Source organism: Cebus imitator, unplaced genomic scaffold (genome assembly GCF_001604975.1).
Source record: "Cebus imitator isolate Cc_AM_T3 unplaced genomic scaffold, Cebus_imitator-1.0 Scaffold205, whole genome shotgun sequence".
In the NCBI taxonomy this organism is placed as follows: Eukaryota; Metazoa; Chordata; class Mammalia; order Primates; family Cebidae; genus Cebus; species Cebus imitator.
The window spans coordinates 1,922,303-1,947,074 of NW_016107520.1; the positions used below are offsets into that span (position 1 = coordinate 1,922,303).

Genomic DNA, 24,772 nt, shown 5'->3' on the forward strand with positions numbered 1-24,772 from the left:
TCCCAGCTCCTTAGGAGACTGAGGCAGGAGAATTGTTTGAACCCAGGAGACAGAGGTTGCAGTGGGCTGAGATCACACCACTGCACTCCAGCCTGAGAGGCAGAGCTGTATCCTTATTTAAAGGTTTAATTAGAAAAATGTTCAATTCCAAGGCCCCTTAGGTTGTTGGCAAAACTTAGTTATTTGCTGTTGTAGGACTAAGGCCTTCAGCTCTCTAGAGGCTGATAGCTGTTCCTGGCCACATGGCTCCCTCTACAACATGGTAGGGTGCTGCCTCAAAGCCAGCAGGAGAGTATCTTCTGCTGCTTTTAATCTATATTAAGGACTCACCTGATTAGTTCAGGCACACCCAAGAAAATCTCCCTTGTTATTAACTCAAACTCAACTGATTATTGACCTTAATTTCATCTGAAAATTTCCTTTGACATATAAAGTAACATAACAACAGATGTAATGTCCATTATATTCACAGATTCTATCTACATTTAAGTGAAGGCTGTATAAATCCATTTCTACATTGCTACACAGAAGTATATGTGACTAAGTGATTTATAAAGAAAAGAGGTTCAATTGATATTGGTTCACAGTTCCTAAGGACATAAAGGAAGCATGATTCTGGCATCTGCCTAAATTCTGGGGAGGCCTGAGGAAACTTACAACAATGGCAGGAGCCAAGGGGGAAGCAATGAATCTCATATAGTGGAAGCAGGAGCAAGAAAGAGACTGGGGAGGCGCTACACACTTTTAAACAACCAGATCTCACAAGAACTCACTATCACAATGATGGCACTAAGAGAGATAGTGTTAAACCATGAGAAACCACCCCCCATGATCCAATACTCTTCCATTAGGCCTCCAGCATTAGAAACTGCAATTCAGTATGAGATTTAGGAGAGAACATATATCTTTCTCTCTTCTTCTGGGCCCTCTTAACTCTTTCAACCTCTGCTTGTTACCCAGTTCCAAAGCTGCTTCCACATTTTCAAGTATCTTTATAGCAGTGTCCCACTCTTAATACCGGTTTGCTATATTAGTCCATTCACAGTGCTATAAAGAAATACCCAAGACTGCGTAATTTATAGAGGAAAAGGTTTAATTGACTCACAATTCTACATGGCTGGGAAGACCTCAGGAAACTTGATGGTGCTTATAAAATTATCGGACCTCATGAGAGCTCACTCACTATCATGAGAACAGCATGGGGGAAACGACCCCCATGATCCTATCACCTCCCTCCCTTGACACGTCGGGATTACAAGTCCCTCTCTCGAAATGTGGGTATTACAAATCAAAATGAGATTTAAGTGGGGACACAGAGCCAAACTATATCAAGTCCCTAATGTTCCCTCATCTTCCTGTCTATTTCTGAGCCCTCCACACTTTTTCAACCTCTGACTGTTACCCAGGCTCAGAGTTGCTTCCACATTTCGGTAGTAATGCCCTACTCTTTGATATCAATTTTCAGTATTAGTCTGTTTTTGCATTGCTACAAAGAAATACCTGAGACTGGGTAATTTATAAAAGAAATGAGGTTTAATTGGCTCATGGTTCTGCAGGCTGTACAGAAAGCATAATTCTGGCATTTTCTTAGCTTCTGGGGAGGCCTCAGGAAACTTACACTTTGCAGAAGGCAAAGGGGGAGCAAGGCATTTCACATGGTGACAGCAGGAGCAAGATAGAGAGTGGGGAGGTGCTACACACTTCTGAACAACCAGATGTCTTGAGAACTCACTATCACTGTACAGCACCAAGGGGAAATGTGTTAAACCCTGAGAAACTGCCCCCATGACCCAATTACCTCCCACCAGGCCCACTTCTAACGTTGGGAATTATGCTTTGAATTAGATTTGGGCAGGGACACAGATTCAAACCGTATCAGAGAGCATAATACAGGATGTGGGCACCAGGGGATGGGACTCTCCAGAGCCATTTTTATAATTCTTCCTGCTAGAAATATGAAAAAAATCACAATTACAAAAGCTGTTATTGTAAAAACACACAGAAATTGCAGATTATTTGCTATATAATTCTGTATGTTTCTAGATATGTATATCTGCCTATCACTCTTGCAAATCATTTAATTTGTTCTCAGACTGGATGAAGAAATACCTGAGAATAAGTCATTTATAGATGAAAGAGTTTTAATTGATTCACAGTTCTGCATGGCTTGCGGGGAGGCCTCAGGAAACTGACAATTATAGCAGAAGGCAGCTCTTCACAGGGCGTCGGTGAGAGAATGAGGGCCAACAGGGAAAATGCCAGATGCTTATAAAACCATCAGATGTCATAAGAACTCACTCACTATCATGAGAACCGCATGGGAGAAACTGCCCCCATGATTCAATTGCCTCCCGCCAGGTGTGGATTATGGAGATTACAATTGAAGATGTTTAGTTGGGGACACGGGGCCAAACCTTATCATACATTATTCATGTATGAATGAGGGGATGCTTGGAACTTCCTAGAGACTTGTTAAATAGTTGTGAACAAAATGCTAATTGTGATATGAACAGTGAAGCCCTGGCTCAGAAGGTCTCAGATAGAAATATGAAACTTACGGGCAACTGGATCAAAGGTAACTTTTGTTATGTATTAACAATTAACTTGGAGGCATTGGACCCTTTAGGAAACTGTGAAACTTTGAACTTGAGAGTAATGATTTCAGGTATGTGGTAGAAAAAAATCTAAGCAGCAACGTGTTCCAGAGACAACCTGGCTGCTTATAATGTCCTATGCTCATGTGTGAGCAAAGAAGTTACCTTATAAGGTAATTTAATATATAAGCCTTATGTTATAAGGTAATTATAAGGAGCTTATATTTAGAGGGGAAGCAGAGTGTGAAAATTTAGAAAATTTGTAGCTTAGCTATGCAGTAAAGAAGAAAAAGATTTTCAGGGAAGGAATTCAGGGAGGCTGCTGAAATATGCATAACTAAAAGGAAGGAAAACGCTGGTAGACAAAACAATGGGGAACAGGACTCCAAGATGTTTCACACCTTCATGGAAGCCCTCCCATCATACGCAAGGAGGCCTAGAAAGGAAGAATGGTTTAATGGACCAGGTCTAGGGCTTCACCATCCTGTGTAGTATCAAACACCATCCTGCGCAGTATCCAACGCTGTGTCCCAGCTGCTCCAGGTTCAGCCATGGCTAAAAGGTGCCCATTAACTTTGATGTTAATGCTGAAATGAGTCACAACTTTGGAGGACTGTTGGGAAGACATGATTGTATTTTGCAATGTGAGAAGGACATAAGATTTGGAGGAGCCAAGGGGTGGAATGATATAATTTAAAACTTGTCCCCACCCAAATGTCATGTTAAATTGTAAATCCAATATTGGAGGTGGGGCCTGGTGTAAGGTGACTGAATCATGAGAGCAGATTTTTACCTGGGTACTGTGTTTCGATAGTCAGCGGCTTCTCAATAGACCTGGCAGTTTAAAAGTGTGTGCCACCTCCCCGCTGCTCTCTTCCTTTTTCTCTGGCCACGTAATTATTGGCTGATTCCCCTTCACCTTCCACAGTGATTGTAAGTTTTCTAAGGTTTCCTCAGAAGCAAAAGCAATTATACTTCCTGCATAGTCTGCAGACCTGTGAGCCAATTAAACCGCTTTAAAAAAAAAAGTACCTAGTCTTGGCTGGGCATGGTGGCTCACATCTGTAATCCTGGCACTTTGGGAGGCCAAAGGGGACAGATCATGACATCAGGAGTTTGAGACCAGCCTGGCCAGTATGGTGAAACCCCGTCTCTACTAAAAATACAAAAATTAGCTGGATATAGTGGCGTGTGTCTTTAGTCTCAGCCGCTGGGGAGGCTGAGGCAGAAGAATCGCTTGAACCTGGGAGGCAGAGGTTGCAGTGAGCCGAGATTGCACCATTGCACTCCAGCCTGGTAACAGAGTGAGACTCTGACTCAAAAAAAAAAAAAAAAATTACCCAACCTCAGATATTTCTTAATAAAAACATGATAATTTTCTAATACAAACAATTTTTGATGGGCCATGGTGGTTCATGCCTGTAATCCTAGCACTTTAGGAGGCCTAGGCTGGTGTATCACTTTAGGCCAAAAGTTCATGATCAGCCTGGCCAACACAGTGAAACCTTGTCTCTTCTAAAAATGTAAAAATAGTCTGGGCACAGTGGGCTACGCCTGTAATTCCAGCACTTTGGGAGACTAAATTGGGTGGATCATGTGGTCAAGGCCAGCCTGGCCAATATGGTGAAACCCCATCTCTACTAAAAATACAAAAATTAGCCGGGTATGGTGGTATGCGCCTGTAGTCCCAGCTACTCGGGTGGTTGAGGCAGTGAGGCAGAAGAGTTGCTTAAACCTGAGAGGTGGAGGTTGCAGTGAGCTGAAATTGCACCACTGCACTTCAGCCCAGGAGACAGAGTGAGACTCTGTCTCAAAAAAAAAAAAAAATTACCTGAGCATGGTGTTGCATGTCTGTAATCCCAGCCACTCAAGAGGCTGAGGCAGGAGAATCACTTGAATCCAGGAGGCAGAGTTTGCAGTGATCTGAGATTGCACCATTGCACTCCGTCTTGGGCAACAAGAGTGAAACTCATCTCAAAATAAATAAATAAAATGAAAATATAAAAATTAGTTGTGCATAGTAGTGCACACTTATAATTCCAGATTCTCAGATGGCTGAGGCATGAGAATCACTTGAGCCTGGGAGGTGGAGGCTGCAGTGAGCCAAGATCATGCCACTGCACTCCAGCCCTGTTGACAAGAGTGAAACTCTGTCTCAAAAAAATAAAAAAGAAAAAAATGGTACTGAAGAGGGGGTGTTGCTATAAAGATATCAAAAACACATCAAAGCAATTTTGGAACTGGGTGATGGGCAGAGGCTGGAAGAGTGTAGAGGACTCAGAAGCATACAGGAAGACAAGGGAAAGTTTGGAACTTCCTAGAGACTTGCTGAATGGTTGTGACCAAATACTAATTGTGATGTAAACAGTGAAGGCCACACTGAGGAGGTCTTGAAAGAAATGAGAAACTTATTGGGAACTGGAAAAAAGGTACTTTTATTACAGATTAGCAAAGGACTTGAAGCCGTTAACCCCTTTCTTAGAAAACTGTGGAACTTTGAACTTGAGAGTGATGATTTAAGGTACCTGGTGAAAAAAATTTCTAAGCAGTTAAGTGTTCTAGAGGTAGCCTGGTGGCTTGTAACATCCTATGCTTATGTGTGTGAGCAAATAAATTACCTGAAATTGGAACTTCAAAAGAGAAGCAGAGCATAAAAGTTTGGAAAATTATCAGCCTGGTCATGTTGTAGAGATGAAAAGCCCATTTTCAGGGGAGAAATTCAAGCAGGCTGCACAAATTTGCATAATTGAAAAAAGTAAATGCTCATAGCCAAAACAATAGGAAAAAGGTTTTGAAGGCATTTCTGAGAACTTTGTGGCAGTGCCTCCCATCAGGGGTGAGAAGGCCTAGGAGGGAAGAATGGTTTATGGACCAGATCCAGGTCCTCACCACCCTGTGCAGCCTTGGGACACTGCTTCTCACATCCCAGCTGCTCCAACTCCAGTTGTGGCTGAAAGGTGCCCAGGTACACCTTAAGCCATTGCTTCAGAGGGTGCAAGTCATAAGCTTTGGGAGCTTCCACATGACGTTAAGCCTGTGGGTGTGCATAGTGCAAGAGGTGAGAATTAGGAGCCTCTGCGTAAATTTCAGAGAATGTATAGAAAAACTTGGATAGGCAGAAGCTGCTGCAGGGATGTAACCCTCACTGAAAACCACTACTAGGGTAGCGCAGAGAAGAAATGTGCAATTGGAGCCTCCACACAGAGTCCCTATTGGGGTACTGCCTAGTGAAGCTGTGACAAGAGGGCCACCATTCTCCAGACCCCAGAATGGTAGCTCCATTGGAAGCTTGCACGCTGCCCTGGAAAAGCTATAGGAATTCAATGCCAGCCCATGAGAGCAGCCTTTGGTGTTGAATCCTATAACAGGGGTGGATCTGCCCAAGATGTTGGTAGCCCACCCCTTGCCCCAGTTACTTGCCCTGGATATGTGATGTAAAGTCAAAGAAAATTATTTTGGGGCTTTGAGGTTTAATGATTGCTCTGCTGGGTTTTGGACTTGTGTGGGGCTAACAACCCTTCACTTTTGGCTGATTTCTTTCTTTTGGGATGAGAGTATTTAGCCACTGCCTGTACTGTCATTGTATCTTGGAAGTAACTACTTGTTTTTGATTTTACAGGATCATGGTTGGAAGGAACCAGCCTGGACAACATAGTGAAACCTTGTCTCTACTAAAAATATAAAAATTAGTGCATAGCAGTGCACACCTGTAATCACAGATACTCGAATGGCTGAGGCATGGGAATCACTTGAGCCTGGGAGGCGGAGGACTTCGCTTTTCTCAGGTGAGACTTTGGACTTTGAACATCGATGTTAACTTTGGCATGAATTACTGTGGCAGACCAGTCCTCACTAACAACTGTTTCAGCACTGACTGAATGGTTAAGTTAAATATTAAAAGCCAGTGCCCTTATACAAAGGCTGGGATGTAATGAAAACCCATTAAGAATTTTGCCTAGACCTTTCCTGGGCCTTAAAGTATGACAAAATAATGAAGGAATTCTGAATAGGACCCAGTTAGGTTTAAACAATGTTTTATTATGAGTCTGAAGAAACTCCCCAGGCCTCCACAATCAAGTTTATTGAGGGTCTGAAGGAACTCTCAAACCTCTGTGATTTAGTAGGAGACAAGATAAGGATAATCACCCCAGCACCTGGATCATTTAGATTAAGTAAATTTACTGAGGCCCCAGACGAAGGTCTTCAGGACTCAGACCTGAGTTATATATTAAAAGAAGTTAATCACTTATGTCTTTAGATGAATACACAGTCACATGTAGACATATAGCTTAGAATGTATATAAGCTCTGGAAAACTTTGTAATTTCGAGTTGGTCTGGTGATAATTTCCAGGCCTTCTCACTGTAAGCAGTTACAGAAATAAAAACTTTCTTCCTCCCCAGTTAATCTGCATCTTATTTTTGGGTCATGAGAAATAGCAGCTTGATCCTCAGTTTGGTCCGGGAACATTATGACTTTGGAGGACTGTTGGGAAGGCATGATTGTATTTTGCAATGTGTGAAGAACATGAGATTTTCAGGGGCCAGGGGTGGAATGATATTGTTTGAATCTGTATCCTTGCCCAAAACTCAATTTTAATTGTAATTCCCAGTTTTGGAGATGGGGCATGCTGGGAAGTGATTGAATCATTAGGGTGGATTTTCTGCTGGGTACTGTGTCACAGTATTGAGTGAGTTCTAGTGAGACATGATAGTTTAAAAGTGTGTGGCATCTCCCCTGCCCCTTCTTCTTTCTGTTCTGGTCATGTAAGATGTACCTGCTTCCGCTTCACCTTCCACAGTGATTCTGTTTCCTGAGGCCTCCTAAGAAGTGTAAGCTGCTATACTCCTTGTACAGCCTGCAGAACCATGAGCCAATTAAGCCTCTTTTTATAAAAATAAATAAATAAATAAATAACCTGGTCTCAGGTCACTCTTTATAGCAGTGTGAGAGTGGACTAATACAACTATATTGCCCAAAGTGACTTAGCTGGAGTTCTGGCTCCAGAAACATCGGGCCAGTCACCTCAGTAATGGAGCTCTTGTCTCTAGCTTTGATCCCACCTTTCCATGTCCTACTTTGTGAAGATGGAGTGAAGACTCTGAAGACTGCATCCCAGTTCACTCCCTATTGGGCTCTGTTAATAGTGGACATATAGGGATACTGGATGGCTTCAGGGGCAAGAAAGGTGTTTTTATTTTAAATTTATTGTTGCAGTGATGGTTTTAAGACCAGGAGTTTTTTTTCTGTTTGCAGCTTTTCTAAATAACTGGAGCTAGCCTCACTGGGCCCATTCACAGATACTGGAACTGGCAGGCTGGTGGTCCCTCCTCAGAGGTCTAATTTCAGCTCTGTGGATTCCCTCTCTGGGTTCCTAAAGCATTAGCACTAGCTAAGCAGGATTCTTCTTCTCTCTCTCACAAGCCTTGCAAAACCCATACCTGCAAGGCTCTAACTCTTAATAATTGTTTCTTCTACCTTTTGTTTCCTTAGCCTTAGGGGTGATAGTTGCTTTCTTTAGCTTCTAACTCTAATATCTCAGTGTCTCTCATTTGCCTTCTCAGTTAGAAGTCTTTATTTTAAATTTCCTTGGTTAGAATAATTGAATAGTTAAATAATTGAATGTGGCTTCTGTCCATGAAATAAGTCAAATTCTGTAAAATATTTGAAGAGATTTATTCTGAGCCAAAAACGAGTGACCATGGCCCATTTCACAGCCCTCAGGAGGTCCTGAGAACATGTGCCCAAGGTGGTTTGGGTGCAGCTTGGTATAATACGTTTTAGAGAAGCATGAAACATCATTAAGAAATACATTAGTTTGGTCCAGAGAGGTGGGACAACTTGATGTGAGGGGCAGTGGGAAGTGCAGGGATGGTGCTTCCAGGATGTAGACACATTTAAACATTTTCAGGTTTACAAATGGTTGGGTTTGTCTAAAGACCTGGGATCAAAGAAAGAAATGTCTGGGTTGAGGTTGTTGAGACCAAAATTTTATCATGCAGATAAAGCCTCCAGGTAGCAGGCTTCAGAGAGAACAGGCTTTAACATGTTTCCTCTCAGACTTAAAGTTGGTGTTGGTGCTCATGCTGGAGAGGTATGTCAGACCCCCACTTCCTGACATGGCCTGAACCAGTCTGTCAGGTTGTTAAAAGAGCCCTGGCTGAGGAGGAAGTCGAGTCAGATGGCTTATGGTGGGGGTGGGGGGGGGCCTTAGAATTTCATTTTTGGTTTACACTTCTCTCTCCATACTGAAGTTCAACTGAGATATCAAGTTATTCAGACCATTCTTCCACAGAAAATAAAGTTTAAAAGCTGGATAAAAGAGAAAAAAAAATCTTAAAAGCACCAAAGGGCTAACATCATAATAAAAAATTAACAAGACAAATTCAAAAGAAAAGCTAAAATTCTTGGAGGCAAAAGGAGGAAAGAACGTTTTACCCCAAGAGTTTGTTGATCCCTGATAGACTTGGACTTAGGTTTTGGTTGTGAGAGGAGTAAATGTCAAACCCAGAGACGAAAAGGCTGTGTCTTCAAATTAATGGTGAACTAGAGATAATTCTGTCCCTCCTCCCCTACCCCCATGGATATGCACGTGGGTAGATCCATGGGGCTACATAGAGCAGGAGAAAAAATAAATAAATAAGAAGAAAAGAAAAAAGAAGAAAAATGAAAAGAAATCTTATCCCTGAGAAGCTGTCATTATGGCTGTGGAAGGAAAGATAAAATGGGACAGAGAAATACATAGAGGGATAATAAAAATGTTTGGATAATTTTCTAGAACTGATAAAATGATACCAATGCATAGATTCAAGAGGCCAAAGTAAGAGATACATTACACAGAAATTTTAGAATGCCAATGACAAAAGAAACTTATTTATAGCTGCCATGGGTGAGGGCTGAGGGAGATAGATTACATTCATGGAGCCCCAGTTAGACTCCCAGAAATTTTTCATGATACACAAAAATGGATGCAAAAAAGATGGTCGAAGGTTATTTTCAATGTGCTAAAAGCAGTAGTAAATTTTTCTTTTAATTAATTACAAGGATGAAAAAAGTCATTATTAGGGAAAAGGAGAAAATTCTCACTGGCTGATTCTCAATAAACAAAATACCACAGGATGCACTTCAGGAAGAAGTGATCCCAGAAAGTAGGTCACAGTGGAAAGAAAATAAAAGAATAAAGGGAATGTCCGGGGTATGGTGGCTCACACCTGTAATCCCAGCATTTTGGGAGGCCAAGGTGGGTGGATCAGTTGAGCTCAGGAGGTCAAGACCAGTCTGGCCAACATGGTAAAACCTCATCTCTACTAACCATACAGAAAAAATCAGCTGGGCATGGTGGTGGGCACCTGATATTCCAGGTACTTGGAAGACTGAGACACTCTCTTGAACCCAAGAGGCAGAGGTTGCAGTGAGCTGCTGTACTCCAGCCTCAGCAACAGAGTGAGACTCCATTAAAAAAAAAAAAAGCAAAGGGAATGAAAAATACATGGATAAATCTAAGTAAGCATTGGGAGTATAAAATGTAAATAATAATATATGATGAATAAAATCATTAAATTATATATAATTTGATTGGGTGCAATAGCTCATGCCTGTAATCCCAGCACTTTGGGAGGCTGAGGCAGGTGGATTGCATAAGTTCAAGAGTTTGAGACCAGTCCGGGAAACATGGTGAAACCCCATCTCTACAAGAAATACAACATGAGCCAGGCATGGTGGCCGGCACCTGTAGTACCAGCTACTCGGGATGCTGAGGTGTAAGGATGAGCCTGGGAGGCAGAGGTTGCAGTGGCATGAGATCATGCCAGTGCACTCCAGCCTGGGTGACAGATCCAGATGCTGTCTCAAAACGTGTGCGCGCACGCACACACACACATACACACTTTACGCAATATAGTTCATAATAAAGTTTATACATTAGGTATTCCAATGGTGTGATCACTTAGCTTCAATCTTTGTACCACAGATAAGTATTGAAGATTTTAAATGGCATATTGAGGCATTAACAAATTATACCCCCAAATCCCTAAATGATAGCTGCATGAGTACCTCTTTGCTAAACAACGAGATCATGCTTATGAAGAAAGCTGTGCTTCCAAACCTATGGCTTTAAATAGACAGCATAAGTGGGAACATGCACCATCATAGAAACCAAATGCTGTGTTTCTATTCCAGATGAATCTAAGAACATAACCTAACTTATGACTGATGTGAAAACCTACTTAATCAATCTGTTAGATTCAAAACCCTCACTAGTCAATTGGTTGAATGGTTGGTTTGAATCCTGGGGAACTTGGTGGCAGAAGCTAAGTGATCATACCATGAATACAGAAAGTGTCCAACAAGATTGTAAATGAAGGTTTACTGATTTTTATCAGGGTTTGAATTACTTGTCCTTGTGTCCAAGCATAACCTAAAAAACATTGTCTTAACCACCCTGGAAGTAACCACAGCCATAAGTTAGTGCTACATAGCCAATATGTCCTATCTGTCCAACAAATACCTCGTTGCTGCACCCAATCAGTGGCATGCCACTCAGTGTCTTGTAATGTGATAATGTGGTCACAGCACTCTCCAAATGCTGGATTGGTTATATTCAATTAAAAGTTGGGTTGGTTATATTCATTTCCATACACATGGGTCTTCCCGTTCCAGGTGTCCACCCATATCTCTTGTACTTTTTGGCCATAGGTCCTTGGTGTAATTTCTTTGCTCCCAGTACAAATAAGCATTTTGGCTAAGCTGGTCAAATGAAGGGGTGAACCAGATAAATCCATCCCAAATTTGCACTACTCCACTTTGAAATGGGTCATTGTTTGGGGTCTGGTTACTACCTCCTGTTTTTGTTGGGTTATGCTAAAGTGAGAGTTAATGAGCTGATCCTTTCCATTGAAAAACTTTTCCTATGTCCCTTGTTCTTAAACATGTTTTTAATGGGCCAATTATATATATATTATCTTTTGTTACACCATTACTAAGGATACCAGGCCATTTCTGTGATGTAATAAATATTTGGTATTCTGTCCAGTCCTGATCTTGGAATGGGGATACTCACCATGGCAGACCAGAGCCACTGGAAAGAGGTATAAGTCCACATATCCAGCAGGTGTTCTTTTGTAATCTGTCTGCATAATCCTGAGCCCATTGTAGAAACAGGTTCATTTCACTGGCATCTGTGAGTGGCAGTGGCAAGAAGGTGTAGGGACATAAGATAATGATAGCAAGACTGTGAAATTCACGGTAGTTACTAAAGGATGTACATTAAATCAGACAATTTAAGTGCCCTGTTCTTTATAAGACAGGAGTTGCTGTTACATCTAGGACAATAATTGTAATGGTTATTATATAATAAACATAGGCGTTCCTTTGTATGCAAACCTGGTCCTGTGCCTTGGGGTTAAGCAGTCCACAACAGCTGCCATCTGCTTCTAATCCTGGGCTGAAGGTTGATGTTTAGTAAACTGGAGATAAAGGTCTTTGTTTGGAGTTACAGTCCACTCAGGAGGTTGTGCCTTTCTAAGATGAGAGATGTGAATCTATGAGCGTATACCCTATAATTTTGCAGCACATGGATTTGTCAGTGATACCTGGTATGGGACCTTCCATCATGGTTGAAGGGAATCCTTTGTCAGATGTCTTTTCCAATAGACAAAATCTCTGGGTTGCAGATCATGACCAGGCACCTCATCTTCAGGGAGCACTCTATAAAGGGAATTCTTTACCAAATCTTGGCTTTTTAAATCTTGGCTTTTTAAAGAGATGATAAATGAGCCCCTCACAATATTGCAATACGTCTCCCTTGAGAAAAGTTGGATTGGTTATATTCATTTCCATACACATGGGTCTTCCTGTTCTAATTTCATAAGGGGACAGTTAATGTTTACCAAAAGGGTTGGATTGGAGTGTAAGCAGCACTAGGGGGAGTGCTTTGGGCCAGGGTTGATGAAATGCCTTCATAAACTTAGATAAATATGTTTTAATTAATCCGTTGGTCCTCTCCACCAGGCCTGAAGACCGGGAATAGTAGACACTATGGACATGTTAAAATATGGGCCGAATTTTACAAATATTTTGAATAACCTGCCTAGTAAAGTGAGTTCTTCTGTCACTATGAAGTTCACAGGGGACTTCCTACAGTGGAATACTTTTTTCTAATAGGATTTTTCCAACTGCCATGACTGTTGCTTACCTGCAGGGAAAAGCTTCAACTCAGTGGGAAAACATGTAGATCATTACTAAAACATACATGTAATTTTGAGATGGTGGCAGCTGGATAAAATCAATCAATACCTCAAAAGTCCAGCTGGAAAACGAAAATGACGCCCTGATCTCATGGAGGGAACTTCCTGGGTTATATTTGGCACGAATAACACATTAAGTGTAAACCTTTTGTGCCACTGTGGAGGATGGTTTCCAGTAATGTTTTTTACACCAGGGTTTCATTTTATCTGCATTCCAATGGGTTAGATTACGAACATATTCTATAAGGGCACCTGATATCCCAATGGAATAATGGGTTTATTATTAGGTCCACATCATATTTTAGTTTTGGGAGCTGAGTATCCCCTTGCTTGTTTCCATGTAGATTTCTCTTTTGTAGGAGCTATACTCTGGGTTTCTTTCAACATGTTTTTAAGTGTTTTAGGTTTTATGGCTATTTATTGGTTTGGGGTTGGTGGCTCGAATGCTGCTCTTTCAGCTGTGGCATCAGCCAGTTGGTTACCCTGACTTTCTGCAGTGTCTAGTTTTGAGTGACCTGGGATTTTTAGAACTCAAACATTTTGGTTTCAGAATAACTCTATCAGCATTGATACTTATTGTACATTTTTTATGGGTTGCTTTGAGTAGGTGAAATATTCTCTCTCTTTCCATAGCATCCCAAAGACATGAGCAACCCCAAAAGCTGTCAGTGTAAATGTTTGCAGCCTTCTCTCTTACCAATTGACAAGCTCAGGTCAGTTAGGGCAATCAATTTGGGCACTTGAGCAGATCTGGCTTAGGGAAGAGGACCACCTTCAATTATCTCTAGTAAGGAAACCACATCATATCCTGCTCTAAAATTTCCATTCTCTCCTCTTAAATAAGATCTGTCCACTTGTATTGCTGTCCTTTCCAAGTAAAGGCAAACAAATCTTGACTGTCTGGATCTACAGGATTACTAAAGAAGTCACTGCAGAGACCCACAACAGAAATACTGGCTGTAGTGGGTATAGTTGACAGGAGGGTATATGAGTTGGGGACTAATGGGTGTCTGGGTATTATGACAGTGTTTATTGCCCTCAAATCCTGCACAAATCTCCATTTTCTCCAACTTGGTTTCTTTGCAAGGAACATAAGGCTGTTGCAGGGGCTTGTGCAGGAAATAATGAGCCTCCTTTTCAGATAATCTTGTGTGATGGGAACAATTTCATCTATGGCTTCCTATCATAGAGGATATCGTTTAAGATTGAGTAGGGGTTTCTTTGGGTTTTTCTCTATCTTTATTGGAGTGGCTGAGATATTTTTCCTATATCTGTATTTGATTAAGACCATAAGTGGGACAGGATGTCCTTGAGCAAGTGCTCTGCTTCTGTGGTTAACAGGAAGATTGGGGAAGCTAAAAGGAGTTTTACTGCTTTCTGCTCTTTATTCCAATGTTCTTTCTTCCCCCCTAATATGTCCTTCTCTGTTTCCACTTCACATTCCTGGTCACAAGATGATGTTTTAACATTACTGGTACTAAGTTGTGGTACATTGTCAGGACATTTTTTAATTTGGCATTTTTGGTCTCCTGGCTAAAATTCTTAAAAAAGTTCACCTTCTGATGCAAAAGAGATATGAGTGCTATGAGTGTTGAGGAGATCACAGATCAAAAGGTTGACAGGGGCCCCAGGGCATATTAGAAACATATGGGACCTGCTAAGCATGTCACACTCAGAGCCTGGGGTAAGGGATCTGATTCCCATGAAATGATAAGGTATGGGTTTTGACTTAAAACATGAGATTGTTTTGTTAGGCACACCCAACATGTTAATTATTTCATTACTCTGGACAATGGGGCTTCTAAATAAGGTGGGATTTATCAGCGAGATAGTCATGCCTGTGTCAATTAAGGCAGTTGTAAGCTCATGGTTTATCATTATATTAATCTCTCCCAATTTTTTTGTCAGGGTAAAATATTTGGAGAGGTGAAACCCTTGTACTTCCTCAAAGCATCCCTAGCCTTCCTGAGTTGCATTCTCCTGTCTTTTCTTTTGTTTCAGTCTAACACAGTCTTTCTTAAGGTGTCCTGGTCTTTTACAGTAGTAACAGACTGGGAGGGAAGAGTCTTCAGTCTAAAATCTCTGTGGGATTGAGAGGTTTTGAAGCAGGAGAGATTGCAAACAAACCTCTCAAACACTAAACTGGGAAGGAAATGGTGTTTTATTTGGCCAGCAGCTGTGGCGGCATAGAAGCCTAACAACTGAGCTCCCCAACAAAGAAAATCCTTGCCCTTTAAAAGGCTTTCAACTCTAGAAATGACATGTGAAAGGGTCTTGATCCATGAAGTAGGCGTTGGGTATGTGACTTAGGTGGGAGTCTGATTGTGTTTAAGTAAAAACAGTGCCTTCTGGAAAGATTCCTCCTTACTATAGCTGTGACCTATAGATGGGATTGTGGTTAACCTGGCCCTCCTCTGGCTGACTTCTAACTGCCCCTTTTGAGAAGCAATGTAGAAGGCTAAAGGGGAAATGGCCTTAGAAGCTGAAGAGGATTAAAGGTCTCCTTCCTTAGTTTGAGAAATTAATTCTTTGGCTGTAAATGCATAACTCAGGATATCTTCTATTTTTTCTTTTCTTTCTTTCTTTCTTTTTTTTTTTTTAAATCACAGTGCAGGATAATTGCTCAGCTAAGCTAACTAGTTCATCAGTTCTGGCCATGGCCCATTTTACAAGGGTGGCTAAATCATCATCTAGTCTATTTAAGAAATTTGCATTTTATAATATATCACTTTTATTGTTTTCAAAGCAATCAGCTGACATCCTGCAATACTGTCTTAAACTTTAATCGAAATGTGTTAAATAATTTAAAACTGATTCATTTGCTCTTTGGTGCATTGTTGGATTTTGCTCTAATTCACAACCCTTTGGAACACTGAATGAATAATATTTCACAGCGCAGTCACTCATTCCTTTGCCTCTTTATGCCTGTCTTCTGGATTTTGGGGGGCTGGTTGTTGTGGCTCTAGTGGGACTTTAGGGGTTAAATCTGCTATAGGGTTTAACCACTGTGCTTTTCCCAGCCATTCCTTAGCTTTAGCTTTTGAGACCAACATGTGGACTGAGAGGTCTGAATGACCTGGGTCACAGGTTCTGATAATGAGCTCATATTCTTGGGAAAACCCAATTGGATCTTTATCCAATTGGATAAAGGTCAGGAAATTCTCTAACTATGCCTCATAAGTCAGCCTCTGATCAGGGTTTGTATACAATCGCTAGGGATCCCCTATCTGTTACCAGTTGTTCCTGAAATGGGGCGATCATGAGAGATGTCCCTGCAGGGTTCCCCTTTTTCACATCTTCCAGATGAGACACTGCCATTGGGGCTGTCAGGGAATCGTTAGGGAGTGGGGTCTTTGGAGTCACATTACTGACTGCCTTCCATTGAGTGAGTGGTAGACAAGCAGGAGAAGGGGACACAGGTCTGATCTGGGAAGTTCAAGAAGTCAGGGTAGAGTGTGGGTGGAGCTGGAGGTGAGGGAGGTGCCAATAGGGAAGTAAAGGATTTCTTTAAGAGAGATAAAAGTTACAGAGTTCTTGATAAGCATTTCTAAGTTGTTTGTTGGCCTCCTGTAGGGAGATGAGGCAGTCTTCCACACTTTTGCAGCTCTCCAGATACCACTAAAAGTAGCTCTCCCATTCTGGTTGTTTAGTTTTTGTGCCTGCATTTTCTATCCTGGTTCACAGGTACACTAATTTGGGCATCTCCAAAAAGATTCCCACTTAGGCCATTGTAACTCAGAATCTGCTTTAGATATAGTGGTCCACTTGGTTAAATATTTGCAAGACTATTTGCCGTACGTATTTTGCATATACCCATCCAGAGTTTCTGAAGGGGGAATTTTATGTTCATCTGGGGTCTTAGAGACCTCATTCCCCATAATTTAGAGTTCCATTTTTGGATATCACCAAGTCGGGACATGTGTTGGACTTCAAATGTGCTGCTTGCAGACCTAGCTTTTCAGGATCGTTATACCCCGAACTGGTTTGGTCCACCCATGTCACAGCTATCTGGTATATGTGTCAGGGGCTCAAGGTGTGGGAGGGATCAGCTCCTTATATGCACCTGTCAGCTGAGATTAGACCCTAAGCATGTTCTTCTGGGGGGGAAACCTATTTAGAGGCACTACACAGCTTAGGGAGCATTTCTCCCAGTCACCCTCCCGTGATTCTCAGTCAGCTGAGAATTCCTCAAGAGGCCGAGGGGAGCAAGGTACTCTTATTTCTTTTTCAGAGTGAAAGATTCCACTTTCATGAGCTAGAAGGTTTGGAGTTGGTCAGATCTGATAGGGGAAAGAATGGAAACACACACACACACACACACACACACACACACTACAGACTCCAAATAAGCAAACAAAACTAGAAACAAACAACAAAACAGTGAAGCAAAACTGACAATAATGACATAAATTATACAATTTCTGAGTGCTCTAAGTGTAAGTGGGAAATTAACACCAGATCGTTGTTAATGCTAATTTTAGTCATTTAAAAGAGTTTGCAGGACACAATCCCCAATCAGTTCTTTACCTAGTGATGGGAGCACAAGCTGAAGACCACTTTCTGCTGATACAGAAGCAACAGAAGTAGACAGGCTCTACCTCCTTGATGAAAATGAGGGGAAACTCCCACAAAAAAGTTTTATTTATTTATTTATTTTTACAGCAAATGAACCTCAGACCTCCGGATCCCTGAAAAACTTTGGAAGATCAGGGATCCCTGGAGGAAAGCGGTCCTGGACTTCAGAAAATTGTCCTATTTGTTTGGGCTATGAGGTGCCCAAGTGGGTACCAAACATTGAGAGATGAGAGGTTGTGGGCTGGGTCACTTTCACTCAGGATTCCTCCATGGTTACCAGACGTCAATAGAGAAAAATGATGAGACAAACTTCAATCATTTTAGGAGATTTATTTGCCATGGTTAAGGACGCATACCTGGGATATGGGCCTATGCTTTTCTGCAAAGATGACTTTGAGGATTCCAAATTTAGAGTGGAAAGGGTGGGATATTGAGAAGTACACAAATTTCAATTAAAGGGAGGGGGTAGGGAAAAATAGTCATTCATGCCTTTGTCTGCCTCAGTGAATCTACGTTTTTAACGTAAGGTGACATAAAACAAACAGGGCAGAGGAAAAAAATGCAGAGAATCTACCATTACATGGGTGACTGCACCTGTAAAAATAAGCTATCAATTTGCATTGCCATGATGAAATTTTAAGAGCTCACTAGGAATTTCCTTGTGGGGAACATATGGGGGAGGTGTAGAGCTTTCCATCTTGTAGCCATCGTATTTAGGAACCAAAAGGGAGAGGCAGGTTTGTGTGACCTAGTTCCCAGCTTGACTTTTCCCTTTGACCAAATGAGTTTGGGGTCCCCAAATTTAATTTCCTTTCACAATAACATAAAATTCTTCAAAACAATAGTAACTATTTAATATCATCAAGTATTGTGCTCATATTTCTCTGACACTCCTATAATTTTTTAGAGTTGGTTTAAGTCATACTATTTAATATATTACCACTTCTAATACCTGAACTTTCATATCTCTTTCCTTGTTTGTTTCTTCTTAGCAGCATTTCTCATGAATCTATTAAGTATTTCATTTCTTATTGTGTTTAGCTTCTGTCTGACCTGCAAACAATATCTGGTATAATAAGTAGCTGTCAAAATAATTGTTGAGTAAATGAAGAGCTTGGAGCTTCATAGCGAGTCCTTTATTTTGCCAGTGCATTATGAAAGTTATAAGAATAGGTGGACTGGAGTTTTGTGATGCCTGGTAAACCTTTCTTCCTCCCACACTTCTCCTTTTCTCCCTTTCACCCCCCTAACCCTGTGTGTGTGTGTGTGTGTGTGTCTGTGTGTGTGTGTGTGTGTCTGTGTGTGTGTGTGTCTGTCTGTGTGTGTGTGTGTGTGTGTCTGTCTGTCTCTCTCATTTCCTCCCTCTCCATAGTGGACATGTCTAGGTGAGGGATGCACAAATGTATAAAAATGTAATGCTTTAAATTCAGATGAAAAATATAATACCTGTAGACTGAAGGCAGGAATAGTACAAGCAGAATTCAAGGGCCCCATTGCAGCCTGTAGATAAAATCCATTGAAGGTTTTCTCCATCTGTCTAGAGTTGCACTGACAGCCTTTCCTAAAGCAAGTCTTGGTTTGAGGATAGAGAATGCAAAGGTGACTATATCTGGTGTAGTGATCCCTGTCCTCCCCACGGTTGACCTTTCAAAGGGGCAGAGTTACAAGCTATCCTTAGTTTGTGCTTTGGAGATATCAAAATAACCCCAGTTCTATTTTATTATACACATTCAGAATCATAGTCTCTGTGTTTGAATTTCAGTCTCCAGGTACAGACCCAGAGTGACTTTCAGAATTAGTACACTTATTCCTTTGTAGATTCTGGATATTAGCCCTTTGTCAGATGGTAGATTGCAATTTTTTTTCCCATTCTGTTGGTTGCCAGTTCATGCCAATGATTGTTTCTTTTGCTGTGCAGAAGCTGTGGAGTTTGATTAGATCCCATTTGTCTATTTTGGCTTTGGTTGCCAATGCTTTTGGTGTTTTAGTCATGAAGTCCTTGCCTACGCCTATGTCCTGAATGGTTTTGCCTAGGTTTTCTTCTAGGGTTTTTATGGTGTTAGGTCTTATGTTTAAGTCTTTAATCCACCTGGCGTTAATTTTAGTGTAAGGTTTCAGAAAGGGGTCCAGTTTCTGCTTTCTGCACATGGCTAGCCAGTTTTCCCAACACCATTTATTAAACAGGGAATCCTTTCCCCATTGCTTGTTTTTGTCAGGTTTGTGAAAGATCAGATTTAAAAGAAAAAAACAAACCCATTCAAAAGTGGGTGAAGGATATGAACAGACACTTTTCAAAAGAAGACATTTATGAGGCCAACAAACATATGAAAAAGTCCTCATCACTGGTCATTAGAGAAATGCAAATCAAAATCAGATTGAGATACCATTTCACGTCAGTTAGAATGGTGATCATTAAAAAGTCTGGAGACAACAGATGTTGGAGAGGATGTGGAGAAATAGGAACACTTCTACACTGTTTGTGGGAGTGTAAATTAGTTCAACCATTGTGAAAGACAGTGTGGCGATTCCTCAAAGACCTAGAATAGAAATTCCATTTGACCCAGCAATCCCATTACTGGGTATATATCCAAAGGATTACAAATCATTCTATTATAAAGACACGTGCACATGTATGTTTATTGTGGCACTGTTTACAATAGCAAAGACCTGGAACCAGCCCAAATGCCCATCGATGATAGACTGGACAAGGAAAATGTGGCACATATACACCATGGAATACGATGCGGACATAGCAAATGATGAGTTTGTGTCCTTTGTAGGGACATGGATGAACCTGGAAACCATAATTCTCAGCAAACTGACACAAGAAGAGAAAATCAAACACCACATGTTCTCACTCACAGGCGAGTGTTGAACAATGAGAACATGTGGACACAGGGAGGGGAGCATCACACAGTGGGGTCTGTTGAGAGGGAATAGGGGAGCAACAGTGGTGGGTAGGGAGGTGGGGAGGGATAGCATGGGGAGAAATGCCAGATATAGGTGACAGGGGTGTGGAGGCAGCAAACCACATTGCCATGTATGTACCTGTGCAACAATCCTGCATGTTCTACACATGTACCCTAGAACCTAAAGTGCAGTTTTATGTATATATATATATATATATATATATGGACACCAGCTGGAGATTTCCAGCAGTTTCCTGGGGGAAAATGGGGCACGAAGATGGCAATATGAGATAACAGAGGCAGCTGGGATGGAAGTAGATAGAGACAGACAGCTCCACAAAAAACAGGTGGTTTCCTTGGGGATGGAGCCTTCATGAACGTGGTTTACTGAGGCCCCTGCCATTCATGGCTCTTAGTAAGGATTTTCCACGTGAACAAACTGTGATTACACGGGCAGAGAAAGGTTAAGGATCAGGTTACCCATCCCCTCCTAGCTGACTTCAGGTAGTTTGATAGGGCGAGGACAGATTATCTCTTGGAGCATGCACCTAGGGAGGAGGGGTAGAGGGAAAGAGAACAAACAGAAGAGCAAGAGAATTGGATCCCTCCTCTTACTTCTTCCTAGGCCCACAGCCAGTGAGTCTGGTGCACTAAGACGCAAAGATCCCTTAGCCGGGCGCAGGGCAAGCAGCCCAGGCTGAGATCCGCGGCTTCTGTGGAAGTGAGCATGGCTGGGCAGCGCGTGCTGCTTCTGGTGGGCTTCCTCCTCCCTGGGGTCCTGCTCTCAGAGGCCGCCAAAATCCTGACAATATCTACACTGGGTGAGTGCTTGGCCAGAGAATTCCCAGACAGGCGCGTCCCGGATACCCGCACTGCCAGGGCTCCAGCGAACGGCAATTGATCAGAGTCATCTAGGCGGTTTTCCGGGTTGGGCTTGCGGCCCGGCTGGAGGAGGGAGAAGCCCATCCGGCTGTGGGGCAGAGAGGGGCCTCTGTTGCTGAGCGGGGGAAAATAGTTTTGGAAAAAAGAGACTCTCCTTTCCTCTCTCTTCCTGTTCAGGACGCGCTCCCCGTCGGACAGGGCTGGGGCCAGAAATCTGACAACCAGACCAGACCTTGAGTTCCTGGGCTGCTTCTCCAGAGAGCAGCGGGACTTTCAGAGGTTCACCCTAAGCTCCAGAGGGCGGGAGGTGCGCAGTAGCTTCCAATAGAAACGGTGGCGAGCGTTTCCAGCCTCTTGAAGACCAGGGAAAGGCGCTCCTGAGGGCAGCACTGCAAATTCTGTGAAGCTCATAGGGAGCCAGGGTGGCGCAGGCAGGGTATTTCAGGGCTGCAAGACCAATGGAGTGTTTTTCTTCAGAGGAGACCTGGAGAACCGCCCAGAGCTGAGGAGAGGACCCAGGTCATTCGGATCTTTCGGAGCCTCCTTCCTTTTACTTGTGCCGCTAACAGTTTTTGAGAGATTCATGGGACTGTTTATTCTGCATTTTGGGCCTCAGTTTTATTTTATTTTTATTTCAAAGGAAGTAGAAGATGAAAGAGAATCACATATGAGCATAAAGGGATTATCCCAGGATCGAGCTTCCCCAAGACTTTATTTCAATCCATAGTGGGTTTTAATGGGTCCTTTTCGATCACGGAGAATCAGTGATCATCGGTGAACAACGGATCATCTAATTCAGTGCCCTTTTGATTCTCTGAGAGGGTAACTGAGGGACAGGGAATGAGATGCTTTTCTTAAGAGGACATGTGTCCTCCCTAATGTCCCATGAAGAATTGACTCAGGGTTTCTGATCCCAAGACCACACTCACCACAGCTTCCACTCTGAGGCCCTTTTTCACTAAGGATTTTGAAAAATTACTAAGAAACTGTTAGTCCATTTGAATCCTTTTCCCTCCTTTCTGAGTGTTAGTAGCAGTGAAGCAACAGAGCTTCCAAACTTTTTGAAAGTATACTGTCCTCCTTCCTCAGACTCCAAAAGGGAGCTGGTGTAGCTTCTGAATCCTGGTGCTAGAATCCTGGTCTTTGCCCCAGAACGCTATCTGACTCCTTAAGACCCACCATGAATGGCTATTTCTGTGAGGACCCCCTTCTTCCTGGCCCCCTGTTCTTACATGGATTAAAATGTGAGCAAGACCCGTGGCAGATTTGTACTTTATATATCTCTAGTTGCTTTAGACGTATAAGGAAACTGAGTCATTCAGAGAACTGCACCCTACTTCTCTACTCCCCTTTCACCTCTACCTTCAAACTCTTGGCATTTTTCTGCTGCTGAGATCGTTAGATTCCAGCAAAGGCTCTGTCTTGGAACAGGTACTAAGAGAAGACATTAATATGACCAAGCTTCTCTTTTCTTAGCATGGTGGAATTTTCCTAGAATCAGTGATTCCTTAGTTTCTGGTGCAACGAGGATCTAGTAGGCTCACCCCAAGGGCTCCACAGTTGTCCTCAAATATCTTACTTGTAAGTTGACCATTGGCCCAAATTGAGTAATTTCCTGCTAAGTACATTTGAATCTCAATGATTTGGGCTCTAAGTAGTAGCTTCTGTCCAATGGCTGTTTCTTAGACTCACCTTGTAACATCTATATTTCTGTCTCCTACAATAGCATACATTTCCAGAATAGGACAGCAGTTAGCTCTGACTGATTGCCCATTAGGAACCCTGTATACTAATGTGCACACCTACTGTACTATATGTTCTACCATTGCAGTTATATTTTGGAGACAATGTCTCTCTAAGGTCCCAATTAACATGCAGCACGTACCTTAAGATGAGTAACTTTTACAGGCTTAATCACAGAGACACTTATTACACTGATGCAGAGACTTTGAGCCACAAGTGGAAATCTTTGATGGAGGATTCTTACAGGTCCTGCACATAGTACAGGAGGCTCTGGGTGTATGTCCTGGGCATTACCCAAAGTGAGATTGAGGAACAGGAAGCACTTGTCCCCGTCTTCTCACTGTTCACCTTTCTTCTTCTGTACTTGTTCTACTGGATTTCCATTCCTCCCTCCCATATTGTCATCAGAAACTCTATTTTCATCTTTACAAAATGACATTGTGCATTGTTTCTAGGTGGAAGCCATTATCTACTGTTGGACCGGGTGTCTCTGATTCTTCTAGAGCATGGTCATAATGTGACCATGCTTCTTCCGAGTGAAAAGCGTTTAGCTGCAGGTACCTTTTTTTAAAACTAATTTTTATATTCTTTTACTCTAAGCAAAAAGTGACAAAATCTTTTTATAGGACTGCATAATAAAAACATCTTTTGAATCTAGTCTTATTTCGGGTTGAATAAATGTGTGCGTGCGTGTGTGTGTGTGCGCGTGTGTGTGTGCGTGTGTGTGTGTGTGTGCGTGCGCGCGTGTGTGTGTTCATGTTAAGTATTGGAAATCTTATGGGGGTCTGTAGACAAAGACTTCATATGCCGTACTTCCATATTTTATCACTTTCCTGGGTGTCATTCTATTCTAGGCAACTCTCCACACATTATTATTAATTATTTTGAGAAATACCACACAATAGTATGGCTTAAATTTTTTTTTGAACAGAAATGTTTACCCATACTTAAGGCTTTTATTGTGTAAGTATATATGTCCTTCCTATCCCACAGGTTACTTTCTATTCTTGTGATTCTTAAAATTTATGAAAGATTTCCCAAGGAGCCTTAATTATGAACTAAGATGAGAATATATAATTAATATGACCTCACATCTTGAAAAATTAGTAGCTATACATAAGTTGTGCATAATGATGTCAGAAGTTCTTAACTGATTCATTGCCTCCAAAGAATTATAACTAAAATGAAGCTTATCAGTTCCTGCTGACAGATAAGGACACAGAGGCCCAGAGAACTTAAGTGATTTGTTTAATGTCAAATGGAAAATCGATAACAGAGTTGGGTGAATCTGAGACTTGAGGCTCTGACTTTCTCAATCTGAGTGTTTCAGAATCTTTGAACAAAATAAAAAATTAACCATCTCCAGAGAAAAAGTCTGAGTAATTATAAAATTCTGAAGGTAAACTTCAGGCTTTGTTATTGTTCAGATAGTTTTAAAGCACTTTTGATCACCTTCTAGATTGAGTTTCATAATCTTCACAGAATATCCTTTTTACACATTTCCCTTTTATCTGCCTTTATAGTCAGTCTGATTTCCCAGCAGTAATATGTGGTCATCTTATTTTGGTGGTTCTAATAACCTTTGAGTAACTGCTGAAAGCTATAGACCCACTACTTTAACGAACCATGCACACCAAAATCTACAGATTCTGTGCATTCATGGATCAGTTCAGTTTTATCTTTGGGTTCAAGTGTTGGAGTTCAAGTGTTTTACAGTTTCTTTCAGTACTCCTCAGCCTTTGGACATTTTTGAGGTTGAGATGAAATATTCTTTATTCTATTTTGCAGTAGTATTTCGGTAGAGCTCTTTTTTTTTTTTTTTTTTT

General features: G+C 41.7%; 1 protein-coding gene across 1 annotated transcript in view; it reads left to right on the plus strand.

The window, feature by feature from the left end:
- The first annotated feature begins 20,694 nt into the window (after window positions 1-20,694).
- UGT3A1 (UDP glycosyltransferase family 3 member A1) overlaps window positions 20,695-24,772 on the plus strand; it is a 56,893-nt gene continuing 52,815 nt past the window's right edge. Inside the window, exons 1-2 of the mRNA XM_037745611.1 lie at window positions 20,695-21,142; window positions 23,402-23,503. Of these exons, the coding sequence (XP_037601539.1) occupies window positions 21,049-21,142; window positions 23,402-23,503 (196 nt within the window). The 5' untranslated portion in view covers window positions 20,695-21,048. The remainder of the gene's footprint in view (window positions 21,143-23,401; window positions 23,504-24,772) is intronic.